This window comes from Elephantulus edwardii, unplaced genomic scaffold (assembly GCF_000299155.1).
Source record: "Elephantulus edwardii isolate Elephantulus edwardi_28Jun2011 unplaced genomic scaffold, EleEdw1.0 scaffold00001, whole genome shotgun sequence".
Lineage (NCBI taxonomy): Eukaryota > Metazoa > Chordata > Mammalia > Macroscelidea > Macroscelididae > Elephantulus > Elephantulus edwardii.
This window is the reverse complement of record NW_006399751.1, coordinates 5,716,227-5,733,840: the sequence shown is the minus strand read 5'-3', so window position 1 is coordinate 5,733,840 and position 17,614 is coordinate 5,716,227. Positions and strand designations below refer to the sequence as shown.

General features: G+C 45.4%; 2 protein-coding genes across 2 annotated transcripts in view; one reads left to right on the top strand and one right to left on the bottom strand.

The window, feature by feature from the left end:
- Positions 1-4,147: 4,147 nt before the first annotated feature.
- SLC7A6OS (solute carrier family 7, member 6 opposite strand) lies at positions 4,148-9,451 on the bottom strand. The gene is made up of 5 exons (XM_006878665.1): positions 9,257-9,451; positions 8,777-9,055; positions 5,803-6,009; positions 4,900-5,020; positions 4,148-4,272 (listed from the first exon to the last, which is right to left on the bottom strand). Exons 1-5 carry the CDS (start codon positions 9,449-9,451, stop codon positions 4,148-4,150), a joined length of 927 nt encoding a protein of 308 aa, XP_006878727.1.
- Positions 9,452-13,768: 4,317 nt separating this feature from the next.
- The window catches only part of PRMT7 (protein arginine methyltransferase 7), a 20,314-nt gene continuing 16,468 nt past the window's right edge, over positions 13,769-17,614 (top strand). Inside the window, exons 1-3 of the mRNA XM_006878886.1 lie at positions 13,769-13,863; positions 14,934-14,970; positions 15,790-15,939. Of these exons, the coding sequence (XP_006878948.1) occupies positions 13,769-13,863; positions 14,934-14,970; positions 15,790-15,939 (282 nt within the window). The remainder of the gene's footprint in view (positions 13,864-14,933; positions 14,971-15,789; positions 15,940-17,614) is intronic.

Genomic DNA, 17,614 nt, shown 5'->3' with positions numbered 1-17,614 from the left:
TTTAGCAGTCTTGTGTTGAGTCTTACCTCAAAAGCAATCTTTAAAGATTTTTAGCTCATATACCTGTTACATTTTATATAGATAAGTTACATGGTACAAGTACCTGGCTCTAGGACAGCCAGAACAGCCGAACACATTGCTGAGTCAGACATCTGATAATACAGGCATACCTCAGAGACATTGCGGACCCCAGCCACACCACTGCAATAAAGAAAGTACAGCAATAAAGCAGTCATAGAAAGTTTTTGTTTCCTAGTGCACATAAAAGTTAGATTTTATACTATAGCCTATTAAGTAAGTAGACGTATTAAGGAAAAGAAGAAACCTATTTGAAATTTGTGAGAATTATCAATGTGACACAGACACCATGTTTGAAAATAATGTCAACATATTTGCCCAGTGTGAAGTCATCACAGACCTTCAATTTGGGTGGTCGTAAGGAACTATATAGCATCTGATGTGCTATGGCTGTATGAGGTATGCCTGTACTGCTATTTTGACAGATAATCTTTATATTGCTTGATATTTCAGGCCTTTCAGTGGATAGTAGGTAAATCTCTGGACTTCTCATACAAATTTTAAGAGGCATACAGTTTTGCAGTTCAAGTGAAACACCTGAGTTCTGACTTTCATTGGCTTGGAGAACACCTCAGGGACCCAGACCACCATATAAGCTTGTTCCTTTCTACAAGGGCTAGTGTGAGGGCTGCAATGCAGACCCAACTGGTCCTCCTGGTGCTGCAGGTCATTTGCTTTTCCGGAAAACCCCACAGCATGCTGCACCCTTCTCCTCCATCAGGCTTTGTTTACACTCTGAGCTGCCCTGGTGTGAGCCATCGGCCTGGTGCACTCCTCCACTGCCTGCTTCCCCATGTCCCAGAGGTCTGGAGGGGCTGCGGTCTCAGGAACCATGGATATTTGGGACTTGTTTTCTCCCTGTGGAGATCAACAAAGACTCTGGGACCAAAGCTGCTTTAACCTCAGTGTGATTCCTCAGCAAAAGATAAGAGGAAGCAACTAATTCTGGCGTTCAGGCTGGACTTTAGCTTCCTGGTCAGGCCAGAGCAGCAGGTTTGGCCTGATGGATCTTCCCTCATGCCTGCACTGGATCTTGGAACTGTCCTGAGATGTCCCCAGGCACTGCCATCTTGGCTAAGAAGAACCTGCTGGCCTGGGAAGCTCATGCCCTTAGGTTTTAGAATTAGTCAACAGTGAAGAGAAGAGATGAGGCAATCTTCTATTCTGATTATTTTCTACCAAACAGGTCCCTGTGAGAAGAAAATAACCTTGCTGATATGCTTGCTCAATAAAGACAGATTAGGGGAACATAGACTACTTTGGAATCAGGCCTTTTATCTTTGAGAAGGGAGGGTGGCCAACGTTCCTAACATTTTGTTTAAATAGCAAATTCCAGACAATAGGGAGGTAAGCTGCAAACCCTAACCTGCCTGAACTATGTATGTCAGCACGATTCCTGTCAGAGCAGGAGCCAAGCTGTCCTCTGATCCTGGGATCCTCTGAAATTAATCCTTTGGGCCGTGTGCCCTTGCCTTGAGGCTGTGACCTTGGATTTGGTTTTCTCCACTTGAGTACATAACACCTAGCTGATCCTCCACCAGGTTTTCAGAGACTGTATCACCTTGGGAGACTGTCATGCTGTCTCCCAAGGAGCAGCTGGTAGATTCAAACTGCCTGCTTTTGGATTAGCAGTGCAGCTAAATCCATTAGACCACCAGGATACCCTTAATAACTAGGTAGTCCCAGAAACTTGCTGCCCTTGAGTGGCTTTTTGGGGCAAACAAGGGCACTACATCATGCTTAGTGAGCCATGCTAGAGAGCCTCCTCTCTATGCTGCGTTAGATTCTCCTGTGATTAATACCTGGGGAGTGAAGCCAGAGACTCCCTGCTGGACTCCTCCAGCTTTATGGTGGAATGAATTTCTTCTAGGTCTTTTTGTCTGTCTGAAATCCTTTTCCTGGGGAGCTAAGCCCTTATGCACTGGCAAACTGATGATGTTTGCCTCCCCTTTCACGTTGGCAAAACTTGAGAGAGTACCTAATCAGCATTGAGCACATGGGAAGTGTCAGAATGGATTTTTATCCTTTGTTTCTATGCCTCCTGAGAAAGACCAAATTAAAGAGATGATTGGTGTCAGACATGTGAATTGCTAATACCTGAAATATTCACTGTGCTTTAGTGGATATTTAGGATGAGAAATTTAATTAGCCTTGACAACAGGGCCAAAGTATACAGTTTAATCTGATGTTGACAGGTTAACTTCATGTAGACAGAACCTGTTTACCATAAAGTAGGCATGGACTCATAGCTGACCCACCTTTGGGTTTTTTAGAGGTAGTCACAGATAATCAGTCAAGATATACACAATGGATGTTAAGTAAAAAAATGGGGTGGCAGTGGGATCACAGTAGAATGACAAGTCATACCACCTCCCACCTACCTATTCTTTAAGATTTCATAAGCCTTTCTACTTTTATGAAATCTTAACAGCACTAGGTAGTAAGAGAAAGCAACTCTTGTCATTTGCCCTTCCCCAATGCTGGTGGCTTGAGGGTGGGATAAACTGTCAGGGTCACTAACCACAAGTAGCTCGTTAATTTTTTATTTTTGTGTATGTGCTGTCAAATCAGATCTGACTTGTACAGGAGATTGTCCCTCCTTCTCTAGCAGAGCATCTGGTGCATTTGAACCGCTCGCCTCGGATTGCAGTGCAGCTGCTTGCTACTAGGCCACCAGAGCTCACCGCTGGTTAAATTTTTTCCCCAATTTCTCCATTTTGAGTGCTCACCATGCGACTTAGCTAGTGGTCACTACTACACAGTGCAGATCTCTGTTCTGCGTTGTCATCACAGCTCAAAGTTCTATTGTTTTTGGTTTTTTTCTTTTTTTCCTTGGAATGCCAAATCAGATCCAACTCACCCAGGAGGAGACTCCCCCTCTTCCAGAGGAGCATCTGGTGTATCTGAACCACACCTCTTTGCAGCACAGCTTGCCACTAGGCCACCAGAGCTCCTTAAAATTATATTGGACAATTTAGGGGGTAACTGCAAACCAACCCATCAACCAGTCAGGCTGCTGTGGACCATAGACTTCCAAGAGAACAAAACAGGCTTGTCCTAGGGAGTGTGAAGCCAGGCTGCTCCATGTAGACTTCTGAGGCTTCCTCTGACATGCTTTCAGCATGTTGCAAGGAGGGACCATTTCTTGGAGAGGGACATCATGCTTCGAAGGGTGGAGGGACAGTGCAAGAGAAGACCTTCAGTGGGATGGAATGATTTAGTGACTGGGAAAATGGGGCTAGGTGTGTAAAGAGACAGGCTGGCACAGGATAGAGCAGGTTTCTTGGCTACTGAATAAATAGGTCTTAGTAAGTTTGTTTCTAGTGAATGCTGAGGATATTGAACTCTGTCAAGTTCTAGGTGTGCTTGCTTTTCCTCACTTGTCTGTCCTTGGTCAATACAGAAACTTCGCTTTCTCTACTTATTTTAGGGGCTAATGAGTATACTTAAATATAAAATGAGAACACGTAAAGACTTGCTTTCAAGTTTGAAGTCAGTCTTTAACGAAGAAACAATATCATGTTTATGCACATTGTTCCTTGGTACCATCCCCAAGGAAGATCTTAAACCATCATGGGTCAGCTATTAATTTAAATCTCGTACAACTCAGGCGATTCTACTTTCTACCTTTAGGGCCATTCAGTTTGTGTTCCGTAGCCCTTTTAGATGCCCTCTACAAAGACAAATAAGTTAGTGGAGACAGGTAACTTGGCAACAGATGTAGTACGGAAAGCAGAACCTTACTACTGATGAAACAGTCTTGAGTCCCTCCTTCCTTATTAGCTTCAGAGCAGGTGAAGAAGAAAGCATTTATTCACCAGACAAAACGGATGATGAAGCAAAGGAAGTTTTCTTTTTAGTGCATCTTTCAGACTGCAGGGTCTCTTCTGATTGAGTCAAAAGGGCCCTGTAGTTAATAGGAAGGAGTCACTCCCTTCGCGTGTGGAGGCATCGTTGGGTCCTCTTTCCCTACACATGACAACATAAAACCCGAGAGGATGCCACCATGGCAGCTGATGCTGTAGTCACAGCCCTAAAGGCAGGAAGAACTTTTGGCATCACAAGTTACTCAGTCTGAATCCAGGGAGCTCTCGTAGCCAAACTCCTCCTGCACATCCAGAGGGTATTTGCTTCTCACGTATGGTCTGCTGCCAGCTCGCTCCTCTTCACTGAAGCCATCATCTTCATCAGAGCCTAGAAGATACCAGGAACAGTTCTAGTTGTAATTTTCAAAGCTACTGTGAGATCCACTCCCCTGCTCAACAAGATCTGGTTTCTATTCCCCATTAGAAAATACTGCTCAGTGAAGAAACCTGAGAAAATACTTTGAATGATTAAAAAACCCAAACCAACACAACTCTAGAGTCTCTTTTCTCATGGACTATTTTGTCTGGCATTCTCCCCCAAATCCATTATGGGATTTTTCTGTTATATTTGCAACTGAACCCTTCCAAGTCTGTCTAGTCCTTTCTTGACTGAAAATAAGGAAAGGGACACTAAGCTAGATGTTTCCCTTTCAACAAGTTGGTATAATACTCCCTTATTATATGGATTAATAAACATGATGCTCGGGGGATGAAGTACCATGCCCAAGACCGACAGCTAGGCAGAGGGCAGAACTAGGGGATTTGAACCCAGGACTGACTTGACATTAGCTGCCAGCAAACAGTGGTGCTTGGTCTCCCTAAGCTCCAGTGACCTGTGGTTGAGCTGCTGGTGCTCTGTGGCAGGGACCGAAAGTAGTCAAGGTGTGTCTGTGAGCTGTGCTCACACCTCAGCCTTGGATCCCATCATTCCTCTCTATCTGAGGCTGCCCGTTACCTCTGTAATAGTCTTCTTCATCACTGCTGTCCTCCTCTGGGTACTCATTGCGCCAATTATTCTCACAGTTCTCGTCGTCTTCATCTTCATAAACCTCCTCAGCTTCTTGGTCGTCATCCACCTGCACATATCAACACTAATATTAGTCTAGTCAAAACATCTAAGGTTATACTCTTTAGAGGAAGGTATTAAGTAGATCAGCTTGGAGAGAAATCATTTATGGGTGCATGAGAGAAAGAAGCAGATGACGAATCAGTCTGATTTTGTTGTACAAAAAGCTGTAGTCACCCGGACTGTGAGTGGCAGATAGTAACCAGAGCCCACTCAGAATTTAGATTCAGGTACCACTTTTGTGGTACTTTTTCTATTAGAAAAAGCTGAACTCTACCAGAAGGGAACACCCCAAGGTGGGGAGACACAGTGGTTCTGAGCAGTTAATGACAGCCAGGTAAGAGAAGGAATTGCAAGTTATGGGTGCTGCTAAAATCAGAATCAAACCGACAAGTGAGGGGTACAGAGAAGGTAAGAGGGGGGACTCTATAGCAGTCCTGTACACGTGCCTGTGGGTATACAAGGGATAAGGTGCTGCTTTCATTATGTCTGACAACTTCTGTGATCAATCATTTTAGAATTTAAAAAATGTTAGGATGGTAGCCATATTTACCCACGTGTTTCCCTCACTTTTTGCGATAACTAGATAGAAATAAACAACAACAACAAAATGATGCTATAAATCTTGTGAGAGAATCACTAGGAACAAAAACTAGCCTGTAAACTAGTTTTACCAAAATGCCACACAGCAATCCTGGATTCTAAAAGGAAAAGAAAACTAGAATGGACTCCAGAGAGACAGAGGCACTCTGACCAGAGAAGCTGCCTGGGTTGTCGCATGGGTCTCCTTACCAACTCCCATTCCTGGCTGTAGGGCTGCACTGACAGGATGTTTTCAATCCACCCTGGAGTGGCCATCTCCAAGCAATAAATGTCATACACATATTCGCCCTCTTTATCTTCCGCTTGTTCCCCGTCTCCTGGGCTCTTCTCAGAGATGACCAACCGCTCACGGATCAACTCTGTGGAATTGCAGAGGATCGCAGCTGGGTCAGATGTCTGAAAAGAGAGATGCGTGACTGAAAACATGGAATATTTTATGTAACTGAAAAACCAGTGTGAGGAAGATTCCCCACTGGATTAAACAATGCTTATACCTATGAACCATCAATCTCTTCTTGGTTACCTACATAATGAAAAACAAAGTGCTATAAAATGAATGTTTAGTTCTTTTGAATTAGAAACCTACAAGACAGCCCCTGTTCCTTTGGGCTTGGTTGACAAGGGGAGGGGCCCAGCTTCAGAGGGTAGGGCCAGCAGGACATAGAGCTTGTCTGTAGGCTCTGAGTCAGATTTGCCGTTGAGCAGCTTCTGTATGTTCTCAGCTTCTGTATGTTCTCCGTGGGATTCCTAAGCCCGCTGTAGTACCTCTGTGGCTGATCCTCAGATGGGTCTGTGTTTTGTGTGGCTTCCTACAGGGGAGCTTCAGGGGTTAAGTCCTGAACTCTGCGACTACTTACAGCTAAACTCAACTTGATGTCCTGGAGGAACTGACTCATAAATGACTTCTGGTGGGTTTTCAGAGACTGTAAATCGCATGGGAGGAGACGCCCATCTTTTTCTCTTGAAGCAGCTGGAGGCAAGGATTTTGAGACTCCGCCTCATATACTTTTGGCATACTGCCAGGAGGGACCAGTCCTTAGAGAAAGAAATTATGCTTGCAGGGGTGGAGGGTCAGCACAGGAGAGGAAGACCATGGATGAGAAAGACTGGCATGGGGTATGTCATGAGGCTAGGAGAAGATTCACAGCCATTGTTCATAATGACGTTCTGAGCTGTAGTCAACTTTATAGCACATTTTTAACAAGAAAAATCCCTTGGAGGGTCAGATATGACTCACTTCCCACTCAACAGCATATAACAACTCAATCCTTGTTGGTTTATCGTGTGGCAGGATCATTACACAGCTTGTACATTGTATTAAATACATGTATTTTAGGGGCACACAGTTCAATCCATGACAATCTCTATATACAGTGCTACAACAAATGTTCTCTTTGCTGCATGTGAAAAACAGCATCTACCTCATAGGGTTTGGGTCAGGATGAAATTAATTAAATGGGAAGAAAACAGGCCAATGCTTGACAATATGAAGAACTGAGGAGCTACGGTGGGGTAGTCTGCAGAGAGGTGTGTCAACCAAAAGGCAATGTTTCTCCACGGGTTTAAATAGAGCAGCAGCTCTATGCGATGGGCAGTTTTCTCCCTTGCAATTTAGTCTCTAAAAATCTGCTGGAGGGTCAGCTCTAAGTTGGTTCTGACAGCAATGAGTTCGTGTTTTATTGAGTGAACAGAACCAGAACCCAGCTAACAACAACCAACAGAAGCTTTTGTTAATACTTATTTTTGTTTTCCAAAAGGCTTGTATGTACAGTTGATACCAGGTCAATCACAGCATATCCACTAAATCACACCTCTCACTAAAAGTATCATCAGGTACTCCTTCCCTGTGTGTCTGGTAGGCATAAACCAATCTGCGAACATCTTTACATTTACAGTTTATATTGCTACATTAGAAAAATGTATTCATATACTCTTAACAGTTTTATCTACTAGTTTTTATTATAAAAATACAATTAAACGAGGTAGCTGAGTTAATTCCATTGAATACGGGTTTACTTCTAAAAATGGATAACTCATGACTCCATCTAGAACTGGTTTTGGTTAATAAAGTGGCTGTGGCTCTTATACCTAGATTGCCAGCCAGGTGTACAAACATTATGATAATGTGTTCTGATTTATTTTGAATTAAAGTTTCCTTTTTTCCAATTTCACAAAGCATGAAAGAGTGACTTTTTCCCCTTCTTTCTTTACATATTTATTAACAGAGTACACCTCCTTGTTAAGTTCCATGGAGTGGAGTAGGGCTCACAGTGATGCTGTAAATAACTGATCTGAACCCTGTCCTATCCTCTACCATCCTTATCATCCCTAACACATTCAAGCCCACTGCACAGAAACTGACTGCATCGTCTCCTTTGACTATCTTAGGCTTCTATTTTCCCCTATTTTTGGGCTTCAATGGGTGTTACACTAAGCCAAAGTATGTTTCTATCTAATACAGTAGAAAGCATACTGGGTTAAATTCAGGACCGGCATCATTCTAGACCTAACTCTGCCGTAACCTTGATAACCCAAAGTTAATTCTTTAACCTCCTTCTGCTGTTTTCCCATCTTGGCTCAAAACCCTTCAGTTGCTCCCCTTCTCAGTCAGGGTGAAAAGCAGTGTCTTCAAAAGTACCCTGAAGATCTAACGTTTTGCTAGCATCCTCACAAATTCCTTCCCAGTATCCCACAGCTCACTGATCTCAGCACACTGACTTCCTTGCAAAGAGCGGGTAAACTTGACCTCAATGTCTTTGCAGTTGCTGGTACTGGCTTATATGTCTCTTAAAAACCCACAATGTTCAGCCACTCACCTCACTGAAATCTTTACCCGGATATCATTTTCTCATTGAGAACTGCCCTGGATCACACAATTTGAAATGACATAACTTTTCCCACTGCTAATTGATTTCTCCACATCCCTTATCACCACCAGAGACGGAGTTTACTAATTTAATCCTTCTCTACCTGATTGTTCTTTTGTTGTTATCGAAACTGACAACACCTGGCATAAAAAGCGGGCGTTCAGCAATGAGCCCAGCACGGCAGAAGGCTCATTCATTGCTCAGAGGAAGCTGCCCTGCTTCCCGGCCTTGTACTGCTCAGCCTTTGGACTATTCCTCCACGAGCCGCTAGTTCCCGCCCCTGGATGCGCACTTACTTGGCAGGATCTCGCGCCGGTGGCCTCTGGGTCTCCCTCCTCGTGGACTAGGTCGAAGAGCTGGAAGCCTGTGCTGCTCGTGGCTTCGACGGCTTCCGTCCTGTCCTTGGACTCAAGGCAGTCCAAGGGAGTCTCCGAAGATCGGCGGCTAGAGACCACCCGGTAGCGGCCTTCCCGCTGGATGTCCCGAGCCGACGCGCGGAGGGCACTGCGGATGCGCTGGTGGCTGCCTCGGGATGGGTGCAAGGCGGCCCGCACGTGCGGATGGACCGGGTCCTCCTGGGGGTGCAGAAGAGGAGGAGAGAGCGAGCATAAGTAGGAGTCAAGGGTTCACTTTCATCCTCCCAGGATCCTCTCCCCACTCGCGACATTCCTCTGCCTGAAATCGCTCGGCGGCCATAAGCATAAAAACAGGGATCAGGAATATCGCCTTCAACCCCCTACCCCAAGTTCCTCTCTCCACCCGCGACAATCCCCTACCTGCGAGCGGACGGTGGCCACAAGCTGGAAGACATTATTCTCTGACGCACTCGGCAGATCCTCGGAGGGCGTCGTCTGAGGCGATGATTCGACTGTGCTAACCCGCAGCCGTTTACAGGCGAGGACAAGCGCCTCGGCGGGCTCTGCGGTGCGCTTCCGCTTCACCCGGAGCACAGCTGTCCTCCCGGCCTCCATAGCGCCTGTAGTGGAACACTATGGGAGCGCGCGGGGTGAGCGGAAGAGAGTCTTTAGGCCCCGCCCCTGTCTCAGGCCCCGCCCCCGGCCTCTGCCCTCGCACGCGCAGCGCGCACGCACTGAGGCTCCGCCTCCGCACGCTGATCTGGGAAAAATGGCGGCGTTGGCTGGAGTGAATGGCTCGGGTTCGGTGGCGGGTGAGGCGGCGGACAGGTTGGGAAGGTGGGGTGTCAGGAGTGTTTGGCGTCTTGTCCGCAACTTCAGGGCTCAGGTGGAGGGGCTCGGCAGGGCGTCGCGAACCTCGAGCGGGGGGTACGCATCTCTTCAGGAGTTCCGCGTGGGCCGCCTTGGCCGTGGGGAGGGAGGCGTCCCTGGCCAGCCCTGGTTCTGTCGCCTAGCCACGCGATTGCGACTCCTTGGACCCTTGGCTTGGCACATCCGCAGATGTTGTTGTTGTTATGTGCCGTCGAGTCGCTTGCGACTCATAGCAACTCTATGTACAACAGCCCTAAACCCTGCTCTGTCCTGTGCCAATCGCACTGCCTCTGACACACTCATCCCCATTACCCCAGTCACTGAATCAATCCACCTCACAGAGGGTCTTCCCCTCCTGCGCTGTCCCTCCACCCTCCCAAGCATGATGTCCCTCTCCCACAGCATGTCCAAACCTAACATCCGCAGATAGGTGGATCAAATACCCACATTCATACCTGCCTGGCCCCTCCCCTCTGAGCGACACAGCGGGACCGAAGTCTGTGGAGCCTCAGCCATCTCCTAACTGGACCGCGCTTCTCTGGGAATTGGTGTTGGGCCCGCCAGACACCGCCCCCTACACCCCACCTTGATTATATTCTGAATTGTTAAAACCCTGCTTGCACCACATGCTAGCACCATGGTCATTCAACATAGAGGTTCTTGTGGTGTTTTTTTTTTTTTAAATTTTATTTTTATGTACGTGTACCGTCAAATCAGACCTGACTGGTACTGAAGGAGATTGTCCCTCCTTCCCCGGCAGAGCATCTGGTGGATTCGAACCGTGGACCTCTGGGATTGTAGTTGCAGCTCCTTACCACTAGGCCACCAGAGCTCTGCGAGGTTCTTGTGTTTAAAACCCTTGGGTGACGGCTGCTGTACTGAAAACAAGACGCAAAAACATCTTTGATTTGCCGACGCTTTCCTCTGTCATTTCTTAAGGTGCTTCATTTACACAGGCTTTTTTAGACAGGTTTTCCCCAGATTCCTAGTTCTTGACGCAGTAAGATCTTAGGAAACGTTAAACTTGGCTCCTCTTGTAGGTCTTAGTTTAAATGCCAGGCTCCTCAGAGAATCTTCTCATAAGCTTGCCATTCCTGTAAAGCACCCTATGTTTTCATATTCGCACAGATTGTGGTGGGGTTTTTGTTTACTCTTACTTCCACTGTAGAGCCTAAAGCTTGCCTGTCTTGTTTACGGGGAGTGCTCCTGTACCTAGTACAGTCTGGCATATAAGACGTACTGGGTAACATTTGAATGAGTGAGGCTAACTTCTCAGGAATCCAGCTACTAATGCACACAGGGCTTGTGCTCTAGTTTCCACGCCCTCGTAAATGATCTGAGTGCACAGCTCTTGAAGTATGAAGATACAGGATATCTTGGGCTGGAACGTGAGCCTTCTCTTAAATAAATCATAATAGATAAGGGGATTTATCTGGGTAGAATGCTAGTGCTACTGCAGAAGAGGATTTTTGAATCATAAATACAGCATGTGGTTCCATCCTCAAGTGTTTATTTAGATTTACATGAAACCTGTTACTTCTCTGCAGTTGCCTCATTAATGTAATAGACAAAAAAATTCCATTGAATAGAATATACTACTACATTTAATTGTAAATGAGTGCAGAATTATACAGGTTTCACGCGGACCATAAGATACACATTTTAAGACCACAGTTGGGAGCCCTTAGATACTTTTGACTCCTTGTACTTCCCGTCAGCCGAACTGATTTATTCACTGCCTGCCTGTCTGTGCCTTTATGAATTGGTAAAGTGCCTATTCCTTGCTATACCTGCAAAGCCTACCCATCTTTTAAGCCGCCTCTTACTTCTAAACCTGCTCAGTCACACAGGGGCCTTTCATTCTCTCTGATATGGAATCTGTTGGACAGCTTTTCTAATGCATGTAACATACTGTGCTAATGCTTGGACACCCTGTCAAGTTTTATAACTATCAGTATATGAGGTATAGCAAGTTGAGTATTGTAATGCTTTTCATTGGTAGTAGATTGCAACACACCAGCAAATAACCTGATTAGTATAGAGGATCATGACCAGCGGTTGAAAATAGAAAAATTCAATAGAAAAATATCAGAGAAATGGAAATCCAAAATCTAGGTAAACATTCATTAAAATAAAAAAAGAAAAATATCAGAGAGTATTGCTTATGGGAAGGTAAATTACTGTTTTGTGAAACGTTGTAAGGTATATACGTATGAATGTGTGCATATTGATTTTCAGAGTAAAGTTCTTATTGGATCAGAAAGTTTGATGTGCTAGGATGTTAGCAGTGGAATTTTACTGAAGGACACAAACATGCTTGGATTTTAGAAGTGGACTTTTACCAGATGATAAATTGATTGCTTTGAATCGGGCCAGTGACTGTCTTAATTAAAAAAAAAAATTCTGAGCTTGTATGAGAATTCAGTTTCTACTTTGTATTTTTTTTAATTATTTTATTTATGTGTGTGTGTGTGTGTGTGTGTGTGTGTGTACTGTCAAATCGGATCTGACTGGTACAGGAGGAGATTGTCCCTCCTTTCCCGGCAGAGCATCTGGTGGATTTGAACAGTGCACCTGTGGGATTGCAGTGCAGCTTCTTGCCACTAGAGCTCCCCTCTACTTTGTATTTGTGATGATTCAAACCAAACCTACTGCTGTCGAGTCGATTTCAGCTCATGGAGACCTTGTAAAGCTGAATGAAAACCATCCTGTAACTCTTTATGGAAGCTAGCTGTTCCATCTCTTTCCTGAAGAGTGTCTGGTGGAGTCAAATGTCCAACCTTTGGCTAATAGTGAATCATTTAACCACTGCACCACTAGGGCTGCTTATATTTGTGACTAGATAGATTCAAAAGAAAGTCAACAATTGGTGAAACTGTCTCACATACTTCAGACATGTTGTCAGGGGCAATAACGTCAGGTTTGTCAGAGATAGGATAAGACCGGTTTCAAAGCCGTTGTTCATAAGGTAGACTTGATGGCACATGACGACAATGAATATTTTGACAGTTGTTTTTTTTGCATGTGTGTGTACTGTCAGATCTGAGTGGTACAGCAGGAGTTTGTGTTTGTTGGCCATCTGAATGTCTTTTTTTGGTGCAGTGTCTGTTCATACCTGTGCCCATTTTTCAGTTGGGTTGTTTACCCTTATCTTGTTGTGGTGTTCGAGTATTTTATAAATTCTAGTTATAAGTCCCTTATCTGACATGTCACTACCAAATATTTTTTCCCAATCTGTAGCTTCCTTTTTTACCCTGTTGGAGAAATTTTTGCATGTGCATAGGGATTAGATTCTTAGAAGGTCACATTCATCTATTTTATCCTCTCCTGGTTGTATATTTTTCAGGATGCTTGGAAGACTGTTTATGTTGTGGATTAGGACTTCTTGAGTTCTTCCAGACTTTTCTTTAATGAAGTTTATAGTCCTTGGTTTTCATCCTAGGTCCATGATCCACGTTGAGTTGCTTTTTGTGTATGGAGTGAATGTGGATCTTTCTAGAGTTTTCTGCAGGTAGTTTTATAATATTATGAGGATTATATCTGTAGCTGTAATTCATTCAGTTACAGGATACTTTTCACACAGTCTAATCTGATAATTTTCCTGAACCAAAGTCTGCATGATAAACTGACACCTTATTAGACCTAAACGAGAATTCCTTTATTGCTGTCTTATATCTCTTTTTCTCCTGGCCCATCTGTTCTCATCCTCCTGTACCTGATAGCTTCACCCATATGCACCCAGTTGGCCTTTTTGGGGACATGTAGAGCTGCCAGCACTCCCATCCTGCTTTACAGATGTGTGTGTTATTGTAGTGGATGTTACATGCCGAATAGTAAAACCAAACAACTCTTGATGGGAAGATCAACATACTAATGACATTTTTCAGTGGCTTTGACACTTTTGTCAGTTGCTTGAATTGCCTCCCCCGCTTTTTGTCTTTCTCCCCTCCCCATATTTCTGTTCTCAGGTTGTGACTAGGTTTCTGACAACCAGACCTGTCCAAAGGGAGCTTGCTGGCCAGGCTGCTTTCCCCTGAAACTGAGGAGCTGAGCACTAGCACCATGAAGATCTTCTGCGGACGAGCAAACCCAACCACAGGGTCCGTGGAGTGGCTAGAGGAGGACGAACACTATGACTACCACCAGGAGATTGCAAGGTAACGGCGGCTTGTTCACAGCTGGGTGTCCTGGGACAGGTAACTTAGTCTCCAGGCAGATGCCTTTGACTTCATTCTGGGTGTAGACAGGCTGAGAATCAAGGCAGGCATTTGTCAGAAGCAGATGGGCTCAGAAGGGGGGTGGGGTTCCTGCAACAGGTGAACTGGAGAACCGGGAGGCAAATAGCCAAAGGTGAAGCTGTGGGTCAGCACTGAAATCTGTGGGAAGCTTATTTTGTATGCAGTCTTCCTGACAGATCTCACTCACAGTTCCCCAGCTGCGGCTTGACAGGATCATCCCTGGGCTCATCTGATCTATCCAGAGTCAGGGTGAGGGGCACACATTTGTAACTTTTTTCCCCTGGGAAATGTAGAGAAACAGTTCTGTCCCCTTTAACACTCTGGTTTGGTCATCATCATCATCACATCCCTAAAGACATAGAGCCCTTTGCATATGTGTCACATACACACTTGTTCTAGTTCCTCTCTGTCGTGTTAGATCTGTGGCTGTCCCATGTATAAGCACATGCCCAGGCTTATAAAATAGAAGGCAAAGCAAGCCCGAGTTTTTCCTGAATAGGAAATTTCTCCAGTGATCAGAAATGGTAATGGCTGTAGAATTACTCTCACGGGGACATATTTAGGTTTGGGATTCTTTGCTGAAATGGAATACCTGTCTTTGATCCTGTTTTCCTGTACTAGAAAATGAGAGCTTAGTAATCTATCAAAATAGGTTGTTTTTTTATTTATTTATTTATTTATTTATTTTTTATTTTTTGTGTGCGTGTACCGTCAAATCAGATCTGACTGGTACAGGAGGAGATTGCCCCTCCTTCCCCGGCAGAGCATCTGGTGGATTCAAACCACGCACCTCTGGGATTGTAGTTGTAGCTTCTTGCCACTAGGCCACCAGAGCTCCCCTATCAAAATAGTTTAACCTCGGTGTAGGTGTCATGTCCGTTTATCTGATTGGGAATGCCTTTATAGATGATAGATGTGAGTAGTCTCAGGCGTGGACATAGATGATTAGCAAAAGTATCTGACTGTGTTTCTGTTTTGTTTTTTTTTAGGTCATCCTATGCAGATATGCTACATGACAAAGACAGAGTAAGTCTGAAAGGAAATCATTACTTCTATGGGGTTGTGAAATCTTCAGTTAGGAGTACCAACCAGTTCTGCCAAACTACTAACAGATGAAAGATACACCTGTGTGAGTGTTGGCCATAAGTCTTTAAAGTGCAAAGAAATAGGTCTTTTTAAGATGCAGAGAAATTATTTCCCAAGTGGAAAGTTTTAGAAAAGGAGGTGGTACGATTTTTGAGACCATTCAGGAAAACAAAGTCACACTGCACATTTCAGGCCGAGAGAAATTAATACAGGGAGTTGGTTACACTGATGTGCTGAGCTCATTGATTGTGAGTGATTTTAAGAAGCAGTCGGGTTAGGGAAGAGCAGAGCAGAGAGATTCCAGAACCTAAAAACACTGCGGAGCTGGTGCTAAGATCTGAAAGAACTCAGCTGGAGGTTCCTGAATGCTCAAAGAGGCTGCTGTGGGAGTATTGAAGGAAGCTGGGTCCTTTTTCGGTGGGGAGCAGCAACAGGAGTCTAGAAGACTGGGGAGAGCAGCATTTTACAGCAGGGAGCCAGCTGCTCCTTTCCACTTTCCATCGACTCTTTAGTTCCCTGTTGGCTGTACCTCACACAGCGGGTGTGGGAGGGAAAGATGGTTTAATAAAGGGCAAGAAGCTAACTCAGTTTTCAGAGTCTTAGCAAGGACTCTCTGGATAACTAGCTGAATTTGTTCTTGGGCAAATGCTTCCTGCACTGTTACTGTCAGCTATGACTCTGACAACAGAGTACTTTTCCCTGTGTGTCTCACTTGTGATAACTAAAATAAGTGACAAGTTATTTCTCCCTTCCTTTTAGAATATAAAATATTACCAGGGTATCCGGGCTGCTGTGAACAGGGTGAAAGACAGAGGACAGAAGGCTTTGGTTCTTGATATCGGCACTGGCACGGGGCTCTTGTCTATGATGGCAGTCACGGCAGGGGCAGACTTCTGCTACGCTATCGAGGTGAGCCCCCCTCACCAGTACATGTCCTGTGTCTTTCACAGAAGTCCCAGATGACATTATGTTCTCTTCTATTTGTTCACCAACACTCACGGCGTGCTCCCTAGACATAGAGAATTTCTTTTGCCCAGTATGAATGTGACTTGGACCCAGTCCCTGTTTTCTCTGCACACAATGGTTCTCAGCGTTGAGTGCATGTCAGAGTTCCCTGATGTCTGGTCCTACTCACAGAGATTTTGATGTCATCATTCTGGGGTGGGGCCTTGCCATTGAGTGTGTGTGTGTGTGTGTGTGTGTGTGTGTGTTTGTGTGTGTTCGCCGTTGTTGAGAACTGTTGTCTTTAGTTCCCTGAAGCTGTCCCAAATGCTTGATAATAGTTTTGCAATCTCTTTTTTTCTTTCCTCTTTAATGAAACATTAAATGTGCTGTTTTCTGATAATGTGAAATTTTTTCCCCTTTCTGTTCATAAGACATTTATTGAGCACATGCTCCACGTGGATGTGAACAGGAGAAGCCAGGACTGGCAGTTTAGTGGGCACGTGGGAAAGTACCTGAAGACCCTTCCCCACGGAAGCTGTTTCAACTATGCTGTCAGGCTTTGCTTCCCAACAGTCCTTGTGGCCTCAAGTCCAGGCTTTCCCCCAAATCCAGCTGGTGAAAGCAAGGCTCACAGGAGGAAGGCGAGGGTCCTGAAGACTTCCCAGCCGCTTTGGAACCTGTGCCTACTCCTCGGCTGTGCCCTGGGTCTTGTGTCCTAGGTTTATCTGGCCGGGCGAGCTTCTTGCCAGCTGGGTTGCGGGTGGTGTAGCTGCAGACAGGGGTAGCCGTGATGAGCGGCCAGAAGTGTCAGGTGTGGGGATACTTCCCATAGCACCACAGTGTGGTCATGTATAAACTCTCAGGATGGTGCACAACACCATGCCAGCCTCATCCTTGCGCACGTGGAACTGGTAGATGGCCCAGGACTCGGCATTGTGTTTGCATAAGGAACACAGGTGTTCGAGAGTCTGCAAGGATTCCAGGCTAGGTCTCTGATCCTCTGGACCTGGCACTGGCTCTGGCTGGGGATCCAGCCTGGTCTCAGGCTGCTTTTTCTCATGCAGAGCCCCTACTAGGCTTGCCAAACCCAGATAGTCTGTCCACAAGTTGAAGGTCCCCATGCTAGGGGTCAGGCAGAGGGGCAGAGAGAAGTGGCCTTGCCTTAGCAGCTCAGTCCCTTACCCCTTCCTCCCTGTCCCCCCCTGGAGCCAGGGAGTCTAGGCAGTCTGTTGCCGCCTCTTCCTTCAAGGGGGTATGAAAATAAATATTTTGCAGTAAATTTTTTGAAAGTTTAGTTAAGTTTGCCATTGAATTCTTTCCCCTGCAGAATTGGCTTCAAGTGATGATTGAATAAGAAATGTTAAAGTCCCAGAATTAACAGTGGCTTAAGCAGGTGATGTTTTTACATGAAATTTTCAGATCAGGCTCTTCCTTTCCACTGTTGCTTTGTAATTAGACTCAACCAAAGGATCAGGATGATGTGGAGAAGGTGTTGGTAGTTCAGCGCAAGGACAGTGGGCCTGGAGCCCTGGTGGCACAGTAATTAAGTACTCAGCTCTAATGAAAGGCCAGTGGTTAGAACATGCCAGCTGCTCCACACAGCTGTCGGCCAGCTGCTCCACACAGAGAGCTGTCGGCC

Bases quoted from the DNA above. Each gene is read 5' to 3' on its own strand.
- SLC7A6OS (XM_006878665.1), bottom strand. From the start codon at position 9,451: ATGGAGGCCGGGAGGACAGCTGTGCTCCGGGTGAAGCGGAAGCGCACC. The intron at 6,010-8,776 runs GTAAGTGCGCAT...CTCTCTTTTCAG, and splicing joins CCGGCGCGAGATCCTGCCAA to ACATCTGACCCAGCTGCGAT. The intron at 5,021-5,802 runs GTAAGGAGACCC...TGATATGTGCAG, and splicing joins ACAGCCAGGAATGGGAGTTG to GTGGATGACGACCAAGAAGC.